General features: G+C 55.0%; 8 protein-coding genes across 9 annotated transcripts, besides 7 other annotated features; 5 read left to right on the plus strand and 3 right to left on the minus strand.

Annotated features, from left to right (window-relative positions):
• Positions 1-26: 26 nt before the first annotated feature.
• EKO05_0004389 (Aquaporin-1) lies at positions 27-622 on the minus strand (the record flags this gene model as incomplete). The annotated part of the gene is made up of 2 exons (XM_059636381.1): positions 27-335; positions 413-622. The coding sequence occupies 2 exons, from the start codon at positions 620-622 to the stop codon at positions 27-29; spliced, it is 519 nt and encodes a 172-aa protein (XP_059492364.1).
• Positions 623-870: 248 nt separating this feature from the next.
• Positions 871-911: a tandem repeat.
• Positions 912-1,714: 803 nt separating this feature from the next.
• Positions 1,715-1,737: a tandem repeat.
• A 368-nt stretch (positions 1,738-2,105) lies between these two features.
• Positions 2,106-2,142: a tandem repeat.
• A 3-nt stretch (positions 2,143-2,145) lies between these two features.
• On the plus strand, positions 2,146-4,488 carry EKO05_0004390 (uncharacterized protein; the record flags this gene model as incomplete). Its single annotated transcript, XM_038938863.1, has 2 exons — positions 2,146-3,986; positions 4,035-4,488. 2 exons carry the CDS (start codon positions 2,146-2,148, stop codon positions 4,486-4,488), a joined length of 2,295 nt encoding a protein of 764 aa, XP_038800189.1.
• Positions 4,489-5,495: 1,007 nt separating this feature from the next.
• EKO05_0004391 (uncharacterized protein) lies at positions 5,496-6,820 on the plus strand (the record flags this gene model as incomplete). Its single annotated transcript, XM_038938948.1, has 4 exons — positions 5,496-5,609; positions 5,663-5,740; positions 5,789-6,346; positions 6,482-6,820. The coding sequence occupies 4 exons, from the start codon at positions 5,496-5,498 to the stop codon at positions 6,818-6,820; spliced, it is 1,089 nt and encodes a 362-aa protein (XP_038800190.1).
• Positions 6,498-6,534: a tandem repeat.
• Positions 6,821-7,457: 637 nt separating the features above from the next.
• EKO05_0004392 (uncharacterized protein) lies at positions 7,458-8,619 on the minus strand (the record flags this gene model as incomplete). Its single annotated transcript, XM_038939022.1, has 2 exons — positions 7,458-8,299; positions 8,361-8,619. The coding sequence occupies 2 exons, from the start codon at positions 8,617-8,619 to the stop codon at positions 7,458-7,460; spliced, it is 1,101 nt and encodes a 366-aa protein (XP_038800191.1).
• Positions 8,620-8,953: 334 nt separating this feature from the next.
• Positions 8,954-10,072, plus strand: EKO05_0004393 (uncharacterized protein; the record flags this gene model as incomplete). Its single annotated transcript, XM_059636382.1, has 5 exons — positions 8,954-8,987; positions 9,050-9,128; positions 9,257-9,297; positions 9,374-9,812; positions 9,988-10,072. 5 exons carry the CDS (start codon positions 8,954-8,956, stop codon positions 10,070-10,072), a joined length of 678 nt encoding a protein of 225 aa, XP_059492365.1.
• A 282-nt stretch (positions 10,073-10,354) lies between these two features.
• Positions 10,355-10,389: a tandem repeat.
• A 212-nt stretch (positions 10,390-10,601) lies between these two features.
• Positions 10,602-10,671: a tandem repeat.
• Positions 10,672-12,253: 1,582 nt separating this feature from the next.
• Positions 12,254-13,831, plus strand: EKO05_0004394 (uncharacterized protein; the record flags this gene model as incomplete). Its single annotated transcript, XM_059636383.1, has 2 exons — positions 12,254-13,549; positions 13,601-13,831. 2 exons carry the CDS (start codon positions 12,254-12,256, stop codon positions 13,829-13,831), a joined length of 1,527 nt encoding a protein of 508 aa, XP_059492366.1.
• A 576-nt stretch (positions 13,832-14,407) lies between these two features.
• On the plus strand, positions 14,408-15,696 carry EKO05_0004395 (ATP adenylyltransferase; the record flags this gene model as incomplete). The annotated part of the gene is made up of 3 exons (XM_059636384.1): positions 14,408-14,641; positions 14,705-15,188; positions 15,242-15,696. 3 exons carry the CDS (start codon positions 14,408-14,410, stop codon positions 15,694-15,696), a joined length of 1,173 nt encoding a protein of 390 aa, XP_059492367.1.
• Positions 14,453-14,479: a tandem repeat.
• A 257-nt stretch (positions 15,697-15,953) lies between the features above and the next one.
• On the minus strand, positions 15,954-17,740 carry EKO05_0004396 (uncharacterized protein; the record flags this gene model as incomplete). Of its 2 annotated transcripts, XM_059636385.1 has the most annotated exons (3): positions 15,954-16,659; positions 16,715-16,837; positions 16,888-17,740. In XM_059636385.1, 3 exons carry the CDS (start codon positions 17,244-17,246, stop codon positions 15,954-15,956), a joined length of 1,188 nt encoding a protein of 395 aa, XP_059492368.1. The 2 variants fall into 2 exon arrangements, with proteins under 2 accessions (XP_059492368.1, XP_059492369.1); XM_059636386.1 differs by having other exon boundaries at positions 15,954-17,740.
• Positions 17,741-18,136: the final 396 nt, after the last annotated feature.

An 18,136-nucleotide genomic window follows, 5' to 3' on the forward strand; every position in this document is an offset into this window, starting at 1 on the left:
CTTGCAGACACGGTGGTGGAATCAGGCTACTTGCCTGCTAGTTCGGCGATGAACAAAGCTAGACCGATACCAATAGGAGCCATGAAAGTAGACCTGTGCTTCTCGGCTGCCAGCATGAAGATACAGAAGACGAGCATGGCGGTCAAGAACATCTCGATGAATACGCCACGGGTTTTCGACGTGCCAGCACTAAGGCGCGTGCGAACAGATAGTGGACCTGGGAAGGTTGCTGCAACGAGACCAGCGGCGGCCATGGCACCACACATCTGCGCAACAATGAGCAGGGCGGCTTTGAGCCACGGCACGGCCCCGATGAGAGCCATGGCAACGGTGACCTTTGCAGAAGAGTTAGCCATTGAAACGGCGAAGTGCAGTAAGTGTAGATCGGGTTTAGCCATGAGCCATGACTTACAGCAGGGTTGAAGAGACCACCACTGATACGGAAGAAGACCCAGACATTGACTGCCAGAGAGAATCCAAATGCCAGCGAGATATACATCAGCGTTTGGATGTCCATGCCCCGGTTGCCAAGGAGGTTGTTGGCAGTCTGCGTGGCTGCAAAGGCGAAGAAAAGGAAAAGGAACGTGCCAACGAGCTCACCCAGGAAGGCGATGAGCAACATGCGTGTTCTGTTTGGAAGCCATCCAAGTCCTGGTAGCCGCTTCTCACCAGGACGGTGAGGATCTTGAGTGTAGGTTGGCTTCATCCCTGGCAAGGCCGTAGAAGGATTCGCCGGTCAGTAGGCAGGGCGTATGAAGTTGATCACTGCGGTTCTCTGGGCGGATACTAATAGGTGTGTGGAAGCGTCGCCGAAAGCGTATGGAACCGTCGCCGCTCGCAAGGTGAGACAGGCGAAGCACGACAGGCTGAAGGTGGAGGTGGAGGTGGAGGTGGAGGTGGAGGTGGGGGTGTAGGCGTAGGCGATGATCGAGGTGGAGTAAGACTAGGACAAGGGCAGTGAGATACCAGGATACTGAAAAGAGTGATGGCGGGAGATTTGGGAGACGAGTCAGGGTATGAGTAGGAGACGAGGGTGCGAGTAGGGAAGAAGAGCCCACGCCATCGACGAGATCAGCGCATGCACTGCTGGCTCAGTTGGGAGTCGCGATACGGTGAGCCATGCCTTCGAAATCTAAGCTGGAGGCTGCAACGGCTGGCAAGTGCAGGCGAGCGAGGAAAGACCAGGTCCTGCCGTGCACCTTGTCATGCTTCTGGCGCACCGTTGTTCGAAGCAGGCCTTATCACAAGATTTGCAGTCTTCAGGTTCAGAGGCGCAAGCCGTGGTGAGCATCTCACAAAGTGTACGAGCGTACTCTCGAGGCCTGCGTATCTGGTCGAGACGGCGAAGCTCGCGCACTCGGTTTCTACAGCATGGGCACAGACTCGTACGATGTCTCTGAAGTTGAGCTGGTGCTCAGACGTCAATGACATTGCACGGGAGCGCGAGCTGTGTTCAGCTACTGTATGAGATGAGCAAGAAGGGCAAAACGCTCAGCCATGCTCCAAGTGGGATCTGATGGGATGAGGCTGCCGTGGCCCCTCTCACGTCCATGTCCGCATTGGGAGCGTTCGAAGCTGGTGTTGAGAGGAGCGAGGGGTATTATGACGTAAGCAAGCCAGCTCGATTGGGCAAGTGGCAAATGCTGCTTGGCGCTGGTGACCACGTCAAGGCGGGAGCCATCACGAGCGATTGCGGCGTGCGCAACCGACGGTTGCTGGCTGGCTGGCTGGCTTGGCCGTTGGTTCTGCTTTGCACGCACGTCCTTGCATAGCGGTAGCGGTACCGGGTAGCGGTAGTCGCATTTTTTTGTACCTGGGAACTTATACGCGTGCTTGTTGTCTGCAGTTGCTGGCGCGTTGCTGTGTTGTCTGTTGTCACCCCATCCCCTCTCTACCGACGCATCCGTGCCGTGCCTTCCCCGCGCTCGCGCCCGCGCCCGCGAAGCCTCTCGCCTCGTCTCATCGTCGTCATCGACCGCCATCACGAGCCGCCGAGACCACTCACAGCGCGCCCCTGCACACAACACCGGATGCCGTGACCGACGACAGAGCCCAGCACACCTTGCGGCTCTTCGCTGCCTTCCTCTCCCACCCTCTGCCACTCATCGCCCCGTCGCCCCGTCGCCCCGTCGCCCCGTCGCCAACATGTCCCGCCCACTGCGGCTCCTGCTCTCTTTAACGACGAGCCTGCTTGCCGTCACCCTGCTCCTCTACCTGACCCTGGGCGCGCAGCAGGACCAGAAGCTCGAGGGCGCCTCACACGTCCCAAAGCAGTCCAGCGTCAACGCCCTCTTCTCCTTCACCTCGCCCGGCTCACTCTTCCCTCCGTCCGCCATCATCAGCCTGACCGACGATAACTCGACCTTTTTCCTCGCCCGCCCTGCTGCGTTTGGGCCACTGCTGCCCAGCGACGGCCTGAGCGGCCCGCTGTGGATTGGCAGTGGCTTTGGCGACGACGCCCTGAGCAGAGGTGAGCTGGGCTGCAGCGACGTACCTGGATGGGACAGTGGTAGCGACGCACTCGCACGTGCTCGGAAGCCGGCTGCTATTGCCAGGACCAGAAGGACTGGGCCTCTGGCCGAGAAGAAAGACCAGCCAAGGGCGTCCGCCTCAGAAGACCAGGCAGACGCGCCCCCCAAAGACGACGGCACCGACGACCACCTGCACCCAACATTCGACCAGAGCACGCGACACCCCTCCGAGCATGCCGACATACAATCACTCCAAGAGAGCGCGGAGATCGCCGGCAAAGTGGTACTGCTCAAGCGAGGAGGCTGCGGCTTCCTGGCCAAGGTGGAGTGGGCACAGCGTCGCGGAGGCGTAGCTGTCATTGTAGGCGACGACGTGCGCGGTGGCGCTCTGATACGCATGTATGCGAGAGGCGACACATCCAACGTCACCATCCCATCGCTCTTCACCTCGCACACAACTGCGCACCTGCTGTCGTCTCTCCTGCCGTCTGGAAGGATCTTGTCATCCAACGTCGCACCGTCTGACAGCGAAGCGAGCCCGCAGGAGAACAAGCCCACCGCGACTGACCTCGTGTCGCCGTCATCCTTCACCCCTTCTACCAGCAGACAGGACGGCCCTCTCGGATCTACCAAAGGATACACTACTGGCAAGGCCTGGCTGCATTCGCTTTTGTCTGCCATTGGCCTTGGCAGCGGACAAGAGCAACCGACAGACAACTTCAAGATCGGTGAGGATGATTGGCGCGACCCCAAGTTCCGCAATCTGCATACAACGACTCTTCCTGCGCTGCTGACGTCCACTCCCACCCTAACTGCTTCTTTGGTGAGCAGCAGTGGTCACAAAGTCGAGACCAAGTACACAGTGCCAAGTAGCGAATCGAGAGCGCATTGGCGCGGCTGGCCTGCATCCAATCGAAGGAGTTTTGCCTCCATCTCCAGCGCTAATAGTCAAGAACTCGATACTCTTTCGGGCGATGCGCGACCACACGAAGGTCTATGGGTGACACTTACACCCACTAACGTGTCGTCCAGTCCTTTCTTCGACACGCTACTCGTACTCGTCGTCAGTCCTCTCGTAACACTTTCTGTCGTCTACGCTCTTCTGCTCCTCCGGTCTCGCATAAGACGCCGACGTTGGAGGGCTCCCAAGTCCGTTGTTGAACGCCTTCCCGTCCGAACCTACCAAACTATAAGTGACTCGCCCTCGTCACCGTCCGCTACATCTGAAGCAGCAACCCCCACCACCCCTCTTCTGCAGCGGCCTTCTACTCAGCCAACATCATCAACCGCTCGTCCAATATCGCGAGACGAGCCGGAGGCACCGGCTACATCTTCCTCTGCTCAACACACAGCCCGTGACCGAGAAGAAGAGAAGCGAGAATCGGGTCTAGCCGAATGGAGACGCCGGTATGGCGGCCGGCAGAAAGAATGTGTTGTCTGTCTTGAAGAGTATGTGGATGGCGTCAGTCAGGTCATGAGCCTTCCATGTGGCCATGAGTTTCATGTGGATTGCATGTGAGTTACGTGCCCTACCTGCTGTATGTTAGCACTGACAAGTTGTAGTACACCGTGGCTCGTGACACGTAGACGAACGTGCCCCATCTGCAAAGGAGATGTGGTACGATCGCTATCGCAAGCCTACTTGGATCACACGAGCCCCTCGTCACCAACACCTTGGCTAGCTGACGATGGACACGTGGTGGATGCGCTGCAGATCCAAGCTGCCGAGACTCGCAACGACTCCCCCTCCGCCTCGCAACCCTTGGCCATCTCTTCGTCAGCACCCAGTAGCTATCACATAGAGTCCGATGACGACGTTGAAGCAAACTGGTCCAGTGGAGAGCGCCAGCCAAATGCGAGAGAAATACCTGGAAGCAGAGCGACCGAGGTGAGTACCTCGGTACGCGACCTCAGCTCTACTGTCTCGACAGTCATCTGGCGAGGCTTTGATGCGGTCAGGAGCAGCACTGGCCTTCAGCGACGCCCTCCACCAGAAGATGTTGACAGGGATCGATGATCGACATCACATCGCTTACGCTTGAACGACACTTTTGATTGCATTGGAATGGTACATACCCCGGGCTAGGAATACACGGCGTTGCATCTGTTGACCGGCATGGGCTGGGCATACCGGCACATCATTTTCCGAGTCAGCTCAATTTTTATCCTGAACGTAACTGGCGTCCCAATCTTCAAATCCTCTGCTATTTCTTTGTACTGCAAAGCTTGCAGCCGCATTTGGAAATCACTAAAAGTGTGGATGTTGGGTTGCGCTAGTGATCTCATTCCTTCCTCTACAACGTGGGTCAGCACGGTCGGTTGGGCATATGATCAGATTGCAGCGCATCCTCCCTTGATCGTGCGACTGACAACTACTCTCTTGAATCGCTGCAAGGAACAGTCGACTCAACACCAGTGAATCCTTCCCGGTTTCAATCGGCCCGCTCTCTCCGGCAATTGGTGAATTCACCCACCCAATGCCTTTCCAACAAACGTGGATTGGGTTTTAGTACCGGACGACATTTGAGCGTGGTGCACCCCACAAGGAGGCGTGTACCTTGGGAAAGCTTATCTTCGGCTATTCTTAGCTTACCAGGCGACATCAACTCCCTTGACAGCTCAGCTTATGCATTTCTCGTTACTGGCTGTACCACGAACAAGTCATCTGCCAGTAGAGGTCTCATAAGCTGTGGAATGCAGGCTCCATGTTTTGCCGTTTGCGGAAGACCGAACGTTGGTGCGCTCTGTTGTAGAATATCAATTGGCTTGGTAAACCACCTTTTGATCTGCAGAATCAGGTTTGGCTACGATGGAGTCCCTTGGCGACACAGACACAGATGTGTGGAGTGCTTGACTGATGTCAAGGCAACGCTTGGCTTAGGCTTGCCTTTGCATAAAAGGATCTCCTCGCAACTGTGATATGACCGTAGGCTGTGTGAGATCGAAGTTGCAACATAGTTCCTGTTATCAACCACGGTTTCCCTTCACATCTTGCACGTTTCAGGTTTCATACGCAATTGAGCCATGAAGCTCCTCTACCTTGCCCTACCTCTGCTAGGTTCCCTCGCGATTGCACAGTCACTTGTAGAAGATGCTTGTCAGTGTCCCCAGGTCAGGTGTCCCGATAGTCTTACCTATGTAAGTTTCCTTCAGCACCACCCAATAGGTACTTGAACTGACACCACTGGTAGGAAGGATGCAGGTGTATCAACATAGCTGAACTGAAATGCAAAATACGATGCCCGAAATACAATATGACAAGGCTGAGGGTATGCTTCGATCATGTACGTTGATTGGAGATACTAATCAAACCACAGCTATGCCCTAGAAAAACCACAACTCCAGTCAGCACTCTACCGACCCCAAGTTTACCGATTCTGGGCATACCAACGCCAGCTCTACCCACGCCAGCTCTACCGACGCCAGTTTTACCGCAAGGCCCACAGCTCTCTGATACTCCTCGCATTCCAGGCTGCGTATGCGAAGAGATGATGTGCATTCAAAGCTACCCTGATTCCTGCCACTGCGCGTACGGCATCGCGAAGACATGCTGGCAGAAATGTGGTGGCCCCTCCCCAGGCCTCAATACCTGCCCACCCCTTGGCAGCAGCCCATTCGATGGCCCAGTAAAGCGAGCTGCAGCACCCGAGCCACAAACTACCCCGAAAGAGTCCCCAGTGCCCACTCCTGTAAACCTCCCTGCAATTGTTTCCGAGGTTCGTGCCCCCCTCGCATCTGGAGCGGCCTCCCCGACCAAAAAGTGCCGATGCGAATCCCGCAAGTGCATCCAGGCCTTCCCCGCAAGCTGCGTCTGCGACAACGCCAACAAACACGCCTGCTGGAAGAAGTGTGGCGGTGCGAAGCCGGCCTTTGGGGTGAGCACATTTCCCCTCCTTCACCGTCTCTTGCGCAGTGCAGAGCAACTACCTTCCTATACTTCCGTCTACATCCCTACCCATATTTCCCTCTTCCCATCAACTAAGAACAAGCCCCCTGACTAACCAACGCAGTCATGCTCGAGACCCACAAAACCCACAAAACCCATCCCAACACCAACACCAACCTCAGACCGCAAAGTCCAGATCTGCGGCGGCGGCCGCGCAAACACAAACCTCTGCCCCACCGGCTACACGTGCATCAACGACCCCTACAAATCCGGGTGCGGCCTCGAGTGCGACGGAACCGGTATCTGCGTCAAGGAGAAGCTGTGCGGCGGATTTGCCGGATTCAAGTGCGATGGCACGGGGCAGGTTTGTGTAGATGATCCCAGGGACGACTGCAGTCCTGCGACCGGAGGCGCGGATTGTGGAGGTTTGTGCGTGTGGCCTCCCGCGCTGAGGTTGAATTGATTTGAGCTGCGGCGAGGATCAGTCGGCGCCAGTTACTTAGTCGGCTAGTTTCTCTTGTTTGAATCGACTATTTTCGTCACCGTTATCGTACCACATTCGAACAGTATGAACGGGAAACGACACGATGATTCTGACAGACCGCTTCAAATCTCGTACACATGCATGCCGTGACATGCTACGCTATACCGAGAAACCCTCCACTAACCCAACGAATCCCCCAACCCAGGACAATTCCCAAACAACCCGTCTCCTGTCTCCATCCACAGCCACCACACCACCGCGCAGACTCGCAGAAAAGCGGACATCACACGTGCACTCCGCATCACCCGTCCGCGATTCTCCATATCCGCCGCCCTGCATTCAAACGCGTATACCGTCCACACGCTACATCGCCACCCTCCTTCTCACCACTGACTCGATTCCAATTTCAGCTTCAATTCTAGTTTCAATGTATACCCAAGAACGGCATTGGTGCGTTTGTGTGGGCTTTGGAGGTTGGGTTGGGTTTAGATATATGTCTCACTTCACAGCTGCAACGTGTTTCGGGAATGGACAGATGGGCAATCAAAGGCCACGAATAGTATTCCTTTCAATCAGACTTTTTTTTCTTTTCTTTTTCTTCGTGCGCTGAGCATTCTCAAAGCTTCCCCGCCCTCAACTTGGTGCTATCTACCCTCTTTCCCTCGTCGTCCTGTTCTGCCACCGTCAAATCCGGTAATTCCTTGGGCATGATCCTACGAGGCTTCGCGCCAGGAACCAAGCTGTACTTGTCGAAATCCTCGTCCGTGTACCCCCTGCTTCGTAGGAAGTCTTCGTCGAGTTCCAAAGCGCCGTTCACACGAGCAGGCTCACTTCTTAGCATTTCGAGTATAGCATCGGAAAAGATAGTCGGTTTCCTGAGGTCTTTCAAGCTCTCACTCTCAACGCTCTGCGTGGCAGCACTTTGAATCGCCACAGCGGGCCAAATACCCGTAATCGCCATGTGCGGCTTCCCCTCGCGTTCAAAATCCATAGCCAGCCCTTTGGTCAAGACGGACATGGCGACTTTGCCCATGGCGTAGGCGGTTTTGCCTCTGAAGAAGCGCGAGTAGATGGGCGGGCTCACGACGACGATGCGGCCTTTCCAGCCTTGCTTCTCGAATTGCGGCAGCGCGGCTTGCACGGCGCCGTACAGCCCTTCGACGTTGACTTGCTGCATCAGCTGGAACCGCTTGAAAGGCGTGTTAGCTACGCTGGACCACCAGATTGCCCCGCTGTTGTACACCAGCACGTCCAGCTGGCCGTAGAGAGCAGTGGTCAAGGTTACGAGGCGGTTGATGGACGGTATATCACGCGTGTCGACTGGTATTGCGGTGGCGGTGCCGCCGGCTTCGAGGATCTCGCGCTCGACGGTCGAGATGGTCGAGGCGGGGGAGTTGGGGTCGGGCGGGAAGGGAGTGGTGGTGGAGGCATTCGATGTGCTCTTTGCTGCTACGACAACTGGGTATGTGGGTTAGCCAGGCCTACTATTCTGACAGTCTACGAGATTGGATGAGTATACCTGCATAGCCTTCCCGTGCAAGATCAATAGCGATCTGTCGACCTATGCCTCGTGATGCGCCGATGATGAGAGCGACCCGCTTCTGCGACTCCGCCCTTCTTTTGGCGGTAACCAGAGCCTGTAGCTCTGCACCTGACGGTGTTGTGCCAGACCGTTCGAGCTCCTTGCGCGCGACGCGTAACAGATGCTTGTTCTTCTGCTCGAGGAGCATGAGGAGGAATGAGTAGTCCTGCTGGGACATGCCTGGAGGGACCTGCATGTTGGCTTGTGTTCCTGGATATTCAGAGAGCAGGTACGAATAAGCTCAACCTCCAGACGCGGATGTAGAGGATCGCATTGTAGCTACTCCTAGCAAAGCTCACTGCGTATAGGCTGCTTGGCCTGCACGTACTGCATGTGGAAGTGTGGTCGATGATTACTGATGTGGCATCAGCCGCCAAGCTGTGAGCTTGCTAAAGCAATGTTGGACCTCGGCTCATGACGATGAGGTACAGATTGATCGACACCCGTGCAGCGTGGAGACTACCCTGAACACAAGACCGACAAAGTAATCAATAAAGAAACCGTCAAGTCCTGAACATGGTATTTCGAAAATGTCCGGTCAAATAACGTGCTATCTAGATTGCGGTATGTTGGAGAGCTACGAATGTGTACCACTTCGAACCTGGAGTTTGAGCTGACTCTGATAGTATCGCCATACTCGTACTTCGCGCTACTTTACCTTGAAAAGAACAGACGAATTCTAGCAACACACAATGTAGAAATCGAGTAAGTACCGCTTTACACAGGAATTGTTTGCGTCACGGCTGGCAACGGATACTGCCACCTGAAACCCACCGAACCACCACGTCCTCATCATCGTGCCTCTCAAGACCTCATCACTCACGAGGAAAAAGCATCGTTCCAGTATTTCTTGGTGGTATCAACGTCGGCTCGGGTATGACCTCCCCTCCCGCCACCCTAGTATGATCGCGACTGGGGTGTGCCAGCCTCTACCCTGCTTACGTGGACAGGCAACAAGCCCCCATGGACACTTCCCGCCAAGGCAGCCTACAGCGGCCACGACAGCTCGCGAGCAAAGCGGTACTTCGGCGCGGAAGACGTGAAGACGCCAGACTTCTTCCCCATTTTGTCACTGTTGCCGCAGCGAGCATTATGCTTCGTCAAGGAGCAACACCCCCACGCTTTCATCTCCGCCTTCCTTGACATTTTCGAGGCAATGTGGAAGAACGGCAAAGACGTCAGCGTACCTGATACGCTTGCCGAGACACTCGAATCGCGCTTCAGCTCCGAGGAAGTAAAGACGATATTGGCATCGGCAAACAGTGCGCCATTCAAGCAGCGACTGAACGACAATACGAAAACAGCTCTCGACCGGGGCGCTTTTGGATGTCCATGGTTCTGGGTGCGTAATGCGAGAGGAGTGGAGGAGCCCTTCTTTGGAAGTGACAGGTAGGCCACTGACCAATCTCTCTCCTTCTTCACTGCGGGTCGATCTGTACCAGGTATAGCGTGGAAGCTCGCGGACGGGGAAGCGTTTGAGATGATGCGAACCAAGTTCGCATGGAATTAGTCGAACGATTGTCCTTATACTAGTGTGGGACAAGCGCTAATAATGCAATCGTAGATTCCATTACATGTGGGAGTATCTGGGGTTACCCTGGAAGGATGTCGAGCTTGAGCCACAGGGGGTGCCAAAAGCGAAGATCTGAAAACGAGAGGGGGTATGTACTTCAGATTGCTACAGGCGAGCTGCTTTGTGGGTGACTGGGGTTGGTGACTGGGGTTGGTGACTGGGGTGGGCGATCAGGCTTGCTGGAAGCTGCAAGTGCAATCTCCTTACCACGTACATTGGAAAACCTCATTACTCCCAACTTACCGTGCTTATGATTCAGCCATGTTCTTGTTCACTGTCCCTGGTAGCTCCACGGCGGGATGGGATGGAGAGGGTCGGTACGTCTCCACTATGTTTGTAGCAGTGTACTCGCACAACTTGCGCATACTGCACGCTACATGCTGCATGCTGCATAGTAGCCGTTCCGTGTTACCAACGATGACAGGCACCATACACAGTGTGTGAGACATGATGATGCCGGGCGGATGTCGGCTTCCCCATGCCATTGCTGCATGAAAGGGTGCGCGAGCTGTCATCTCCTGTCAGACTGTTGCCACCAGCCGCGGAATGGATGAGCTGACCGGGTCAGGGCTGTATCTCACACTTTGTACCACCAGGCCTCGCCCTGGCCGCAGATGGCCGCAGATGGCCGCAGATGGCCGCAGATGGTCGCAGATGGTCGCAGATGGTCGCAGAACTGCCACGAGCCGCTGCAACGACGGATAGCAGTGGTCGGTAGTCTGCGTCGCACATGGAAGTGTGAGTGATTGGTTAGTGTCGACACTGAAGATGCACTAGGTGTGTAGCCGTTAAGAAGCCTAGTTCAGTAGCAACAAGCGAATGCGTCCCATCCAATCCCATAGAGAAGCAGCACGAGAGAGGTCTGGTGGTACTGGCAAGAGCCTGGTTGGAAGCGCTCCGGGCGAGAAGTGGGGAGTGATGTAGTAACGACGGAGAGGTTCGATTGTGAGGGCGTTCATGCAGGTCACACGAGGATCTACAACGCATGCTGGCCACGGATCATCCCGTCCTGGATGCAGAGCGGCAATGTGAGCCGCAAGCCACAATTGCTCAACTCTTTCTCGTTCGCAACTGGTGTAGAGGAGACGTGCCAAGGCGCCAAGGTGCGTTCCGTTCGCTTCTGCACGTCAGTCAAACAAGTGGCCAGCAATGACAGCTCAGCTAGCACCAGAATAGCAATCTTCTATAGCTCGAGCCAAGGTGGTGAGCGTTGATACGTCCACAGGCGCGGCGCTGTCCGCAAGGCTGAGCATCTGGCTTCTCTCTCACAAGCAACCCACGTTGGGGCTATGGCTGCTGTTACTGCCATGCAGTTCGCTGGCAGAGGCTATGCTTGCTTCCCGGCAGGTTGATCGTGCTACCCAATCCGAATAGGGAAGGACCGGGGCATACTCAGTGCAGAACGCTTCCCGTGCCGGTACCAGATTTGCTAGAATTGAGCATGGCCTGAATGTACCACGTACCTCCGAAGCGCTCAGACGTCTGATATCTTTGCCGCGTAAGTAGGGTTACGGGTGTCCAGAGATACGCTGGTGAAGGTGTAGGGCCAGTTGTGAATTTAAACAAGGCAGCATCCTCGCTGGGAGAGCGCATATCATCTTCACTGATCTCGTCTTCGATAGCTTCGGCTCCCTTGTGCACTTTGTTTTGTCGCCTTGTCGATTCGCTCGCGTGTTCTTCATCGTTGTTAAAAGACTCGTCCCACAAAATACTTCGTGGTCCTCTCCTTGGTTTGTTTGTACCTGCTCAAGCGACCATTGCCTGCTCCACTGGGCTCAGCCCTGGTCGTTCCGCGCTTTCGTGGCATTGCTGGTAAGGCTTCTTCACAGATACTACGCCAACTTAGCGCACTGACATGCATTGGCCCAGCTTCTTGTGCGTCCTGGCCTTTGTGCTGTATAGATACCGAGACCAGTCCCGGTACCTCTCTACCTCCTTCTCATTCACCATTCTCAAAGCTTGTCTGCGATTACCGAGCTGTGTGCTTGTGCTGCTGGAGTCACGCTTCGAGCTCACTGGGCATCCGCAATCCTACCGTCGTTCTGTGAAGCTGTGCGATTCACTTGACGAATAGCACCACTTCCCGCTTCGAACGACTGACGTACCTGCGCCCGTCCCTCCACCCCACTCCACTCGCATTCACGCCGACTCCACCCCACTGTCACCTCGCTGTCGACATTTACGCGTGACGTTCGATCAGTTGTACCATTACTGGCTCCCAACTGTACTGCAGTGTGCGTTTGCTGCACACGCTGCTATGGCTCCGGTACAAGAGTACTGGGATCCCAGTGCTCTGTATCCCTCCCCCCCGCAGCCTCGAGCGCGGTTCGCATACAGTTCCAGCACTTCCGCGCCTCTGTGCAACTACAAGAACCTGACGCAAGAGGCACCAATGGCGCAGCCACTCTTGGTAAGTTCTGAAGCGCAATCCAACTCGCGAGCGCTGACTGTGGAGCAGCAACGCTCGTTCAGACCGGAAGAGCAGATCCAACCGGCTCAGTGGTCCATGTCGCAGGAGTGCATCCCACTATCAATGTCTGGCAATTCTATGCGCGCGCAGCACCAGCTGTGGGGGCAGCTCCCGGCTTTTAGCAACTCCATGATGTGGAGTGAGCTTCATACCGACCCGCTCATCATGTCACAAACGGACCATCCAATGTTTGCGAACGGCGACCTGTCGTACAGTCAGATCGCAAGGCAGAACGCGCTGGGTAGAACCGGCGTGGACCTTGATAGCTCGTTATACTGGCCCTCGAGCGGCATGAACAACCTCCATCGTACCAACACAGCGCCCAGTTCCAACGAAGACCTACTGCTGTCGCCGGTCAGCCCATTTAGTGACGCAAAGCATACATACAGTCCCGGACCAGAGAGCGACCAGATTACTTCAGTTCGCGGTTCAGTAAGCTACCCCACTGGAATGAAGGTCTCTTCGTCACCCGATTTCGTACCTGCCACACCGCAATTAGGTAGCATGCTTCCATATCAGCCGGGAAGCGCTGCCATCCAGAATGATCTTGGGTTCGCTATGGCACCTGCTGGAGCGTTCCAGCTGGGCAGTGCGGCCAAACCAGCTCACAGCGCAACGCCGTGCGGCTCAGATTGCTCATGTGAGCATTTGCAGAGTACCAGCCCAAACAAGACGCCATGGCACCCTCCTGGTTACGGAGTAGAGACGTCTGCAATGATTCAAGACATTCCAAGCCAGGTGTTACCCACGCCGTGGAACGATCTCGGCCCCAAATCTTCCATGACTTTCATTGACCGCAGTATGCGCCAACGACAGCCTCAGTGGAGCAACAAGAGTAGTGGTGTCCCGGCACAGGGCCATTTTGAGACTCGATTCATGGCGCCCAGTACCGCAGGTGAGAAGGCTCGACGTGCGTCAGACGACGAGGTACTGCTGCAGATGAAGCAAGACGGCTACACATATCGAGATATTCGCAGGGCGCTTCACCGCAAGGTCGCCGAGTCCACTCTTCGCGGCCGCTATCGTTCCCTGACCAAACCGAGGAAGATGCGAGTTCGGGCTCCGAAGTGGACCGAGGTCGATGTGAGCGTTGCCGAGTCTTAGTTGAAAGCCCTCTTGCTGACCAAACTTCAGATCACGCTGCTCAAACGTTACGTGCAGGAAGAGTTCGATAAGCTTGACGTAACACATCCTTCCCTCGAGACGAAGCAAAAGCCAGACAAGATCCCGTGGATGAAGATTGTCGAGACCATTGCCACGACTGGCGGAACATACAAGTTTGGCGCTGCCACGGCGAAGAAGAAGTGGGTCGAACTCGCACGCTTTGCTCCAGTTCGTTCATCTCGTGGACGTGGTGAGGCCTGATCCTTGCGTGGCCTTCGGGCGCACCGGACTGGAGAATCCTCGGTCAACCCTCGACGCCTTGGAGATGTCTTCAGCGGACGAGCGCGGAATTGTATAGCGTGTGCGCTGAAGCTCTCGAGGTACTCCCAACTAAACGGAGCTGAAAGGCATTCTGGTTTTCTATTTTTGAGTACACCTGGAGCGGCATTCTTCGCTCCCTTTCGACGGTGGTAGTGCCCATTCTGGCATGTCCTATCTGCTTTTCGAATTCTCGTTCGTCTGTTTCCTGTACACCCACAAATCCTGTAGCGGCGGTATTGTGTCTGCATATTCCTTGCTCTTCCTTTTGCATACCCCACATCTTGCATGTTGCAAGACAATAGATAGGCGTTGCTGCAAGGCATGTGGGCGGCTCCACTGTAGCTCTGCATGACTCTCTGCACATATGCGCAACCATCAGACGATATGTAGTCTCTAGGCACCAATGTCGGATCTTATTAAAATCTACCGAAACGTGCTCGCGATGATGCTACATGGTGGTGATGAAATGGAATGGAAGACTGACGTTCAGACGGCTGCAGGTACGTACAGTGGCCCATGCTTCCAGCCCACATCCCGAGTTTCGAAGGCTGCGTCATGCTACTCTCTCTCTCTCTCTCTCTCTCTCTCACACACCCATTGCACCTTCACATGTCTAGGAAGATGATACTGGGCCTTGCAGAACCACTACCGAGCTTGGTGGAAGCCAAATTCAAAGCAGCAAAAGCATCATCAAGCTTGCTGTTCTCACCAACCGAACTCGAAATCATCCGCACATCTACTGGCATACCGGCAAGTACCTGTGTTACCTCCAAGGTACATTCCATTTTCCACGCAGCTCTAACGATTCCACAGTTCCAGCTGCGCTTCTGCCCATCGCTCGCTAAGAAACCCCTACCCAAGCTCGAAGCGCCCTCATCCACACCCAAGAAACACATCGACCCTTTCGACAACCCCACCCCGGAGCTGCACATCGTCGACATCCCCACGACACAGCCCTCGCACCTCCTCGTGCTGAACAAATACCCCATCATCGCGCAGCACTTCATCCTCGCTACCAAGACAAACAAGCCGCAGACGCACGTCCTGGAGCAGGATGATCTGGAGGCGACATACGCCTGCTTGAAAGCGTGGCAGGAGGGTGCGACAGATGGCAGCAGAAGCAAGCCGAGGCGTTTGTTTGCGTTTTTCAACTCGGGAGATCACAGTGGAGCGAGTCAGCCGCACCGGCATCTGCAGTTCCTGCCCGTAGAGCACATGCGGGACAGCGAGGCGGCAAACGGGTGGGATTTGCTCATCGATCTGATTTTGTCGGATGCAGAGGGTGCAGCTAAAGAAGGTAAGGTTGGAATATTGCGCAGCTGTTGCGTTGTTGGCTGACGCAAACGACAGGCTCGACTCCGGGTTTGCTGCAGAACACAAGCATTCCGTTCGCGCACTTCGCCTACAAGTTTGACGCCGAGCCCAATGGACAGCAGCTCCTCGATATCTACAAAGAGCTGTATGGCCTAGCAAGAGACACTGTCGAACGCTTCCTATCCAAACATCCAGCCGAGTTTGCTCTGCACTCCACCGAAGGAGGCGACTCGCCCATAAGCTACAACCTGGCTATGACCACAGAAGGCATGGTGCTTCTGCCTAGACGATCGGAAGGTACGATGCTCAAGCGTCCTGACGGCAGCGAAATTGGCTTTGCTGCTCTAAACGGTACTACGCTGGGAGGCACGATGATGGTCAAGCATCAAGACGAATGGGATGTATTGCGATCGCAAAAAGGCAAGCTTGACGCTATACTGGACGCCATTGGTATACCCCGCGATACAGAAGCGTACAAATCCCGCGTCTAGTCTGTGAGACTGACTCGGCAACGATTGCGCACCCCAATGTGCACGAATGACATGATACCCCGGGCAAGCTTAATCGCCACCCGAACTTCACTTTAATCATACTCGCTAACGAGTGCGTTATGGTCTGTTCCCTGTAGACAATGAAAGAGAGAGGGATATATATATACAGAAGTGCGAGACAGGCTCGGCTGGCTTCATACACCCATGCCTCCTCACTCCATGTGTCAGCCCGATGGCGGTGGTCGTGTAAAGCACATTCAAGAGGGGCCAAAGACCCAATCGTTGTAAGCTAAAGACCTCCTCACCTTGTGACCGCGAGCTGAGCCAGCGCTCTCGAAACTGCTGTTGCAGTGTGCTGAGGTTGGCGATATCTCCGGAGTGGATTCGTTGCCACCGTTTGCTTGGAATAGGTAAGAGCTAGTCGCAGAAGGTGATCCGGAAGAGAGCGAGCCATCGACTGTAAGAATATCGGTGGTAGTCGGAGTCGGCACTTCGGAGCCACGTTCAGAGAGGTTGGATACAGCACCGAGAGGCGTGTCAGGTCCTGAAAGAGGTCGAAGAGTTGGAGGCATGTTGAAGTAGTCAGCCTTAGCTACGTTGTTGAGTGTATCACCCATGTCCTTCATGTTCAATGTCTTCTCGGTGAGTGGCAGTTGTGAGGCTGATGGAGGGTACTTTGCATAAGGTGTGGATAGACCTGCGTCCTGAGTTACGACATCGCCGTGCATGTCGCGCTGATCACCCTCAGTATCGAAGATGCCGGTCCAGTTCGGCCATTGTATGAGACAGCGACAGGCGACGTTGTTGACCCTCTTACTCCAGGCATTGTGTGGCTCGGCCTGGGTCTTGGGAGCTCGCATGCCAGCGTCGATACATTTCTCTCCACAGGTGAGTAGAATGATGTCCGCGAGCTCGTGCTCGAACGGGAGGTGGTCGATGACGAAGCCGTCAAGCTTGAGACACCTGCCACGCTGTTGTCAGCCAATCTTCTACGTAATGATAGGGGTGATCAACTTACTCCAGTGGAAGAGGAACTGCTTCTTCTATGCCGGACTGAATCCTTGCCTTGCGGATACAATCACCGTCAAGATACTCGCCGTAGCCGAACTTCCAGTGAAGGCTACCCCTGCCGCCATCCCCCCTGCATATGGGTCAGCTTCATATTATCTCTGTCAAGAGTGCCTGACTCACTTGTTCGGCTTCTCGAGCAGCCCAGGCTTCGCTACGGTCAAGCCACGTACGTCTGTAGCCTTGCGCCAATGCTCGCTGCGGATAATGGGCGCAACATCCATCTGGAGCTCCAGAATCCGCATGCCGCCTGGAATCTGGCTGAGGAAGACTGTCTTCCATGCAACGAACTGCACCGAGTCTCGTAGACGCAACAAGCGAAGCTCTAGCAGCCTTGTTTGCTTCAGTAGCGGCTTCAGATCATCGGCTCTGATGTGCAGTTTCGTCAAAACTTTACTGTCGTCAAAGACGCGGACAGGGTTTCCCAGGTCCAGCACCAGCTTGGTTAGATTCGTGGGGAGTTCGTTGAAGACGGAGGCCATGAATGGTAAGCCACATGTCCAGCTATGGGGTGTGAGTCGGTTTTTTGCCTAGTTTGCGACGTTTCGATCTTTACTCACACAAGCTCTTTCAACTTTCCCATAGCAGCTATCAATTTGCGGATTGCGTCGACGCCATCATTCCACTCCTTCGCGCACGCAAGGGTCTTTTTCCTCTGCAGCGTGTGTTAGCATAGGATCACTAGATCTCATTAGATAGTGGGCAACGCCACCTCATCTTGCTCTTCGCTCGGCTCTGCAGTGTTCCACTCGCCAACAATGTACAACTTTGTGGTTACAAAAACACGTTTCTTTTCGGTGACGAGGCACTTCTCGACTTTCCGCGTAAGACGATCAAGAGATGGGACTGCACGACCTTTGGAGTCGCGGCCGACGTCTATGAGAATGTAGCTCTTGCTGTTGGCGCGGTCAGCTGCGCAAACCGCCTCGATGCTGTGAGGCTGCAGCAGCGTTTCCAGCTTTGATATGGCCGCCATGTGACGGTGCGTGAGAGTAGTATGCGGTAAGCTCTGGCGGTGGTGCGCGTAGTGGTGCGAAGGGACTTTACAGAGTGACGATCGAGGCGATGTGGGTGGTGAGTATGAGGTGAGAGCAAACGCGCTTGATATCTAGTGGAAGAGGCAGGTGCGGTGGATCACTGGAGCGGCAACAAGCAGATGTGACGCAAGAATAATTTGACTTTCACTGAAAGCCATGGAATAAGCAATGAAACGAGTGTAAAGAGAAGAGAACGATAGAAAATGCGGTACCGTCAGGCACGACCAGGGCAAAATTGAGCAAGGAGTAGATGTTGCGTCCAGCGTGATCAACATGTTTAATCGTTTAGGTCTCACACAGTATCAGTCTTCGAGCGGTGAGAGTTGGTGAGCGGC

Source organism: Ascochyta rabiei, chromosome 6 (genome assembly GCF_004011695.2).
Source record: "Ascochyta rabiei chromosome 6, complete sequence".
Taxonomy (NCBI): Eukaryota; Fungi; Ascomycota; class Dothideomycetes; order Pleosporales; family Didymellaceae; genus Ascochyta; species Ascochyta rabiei.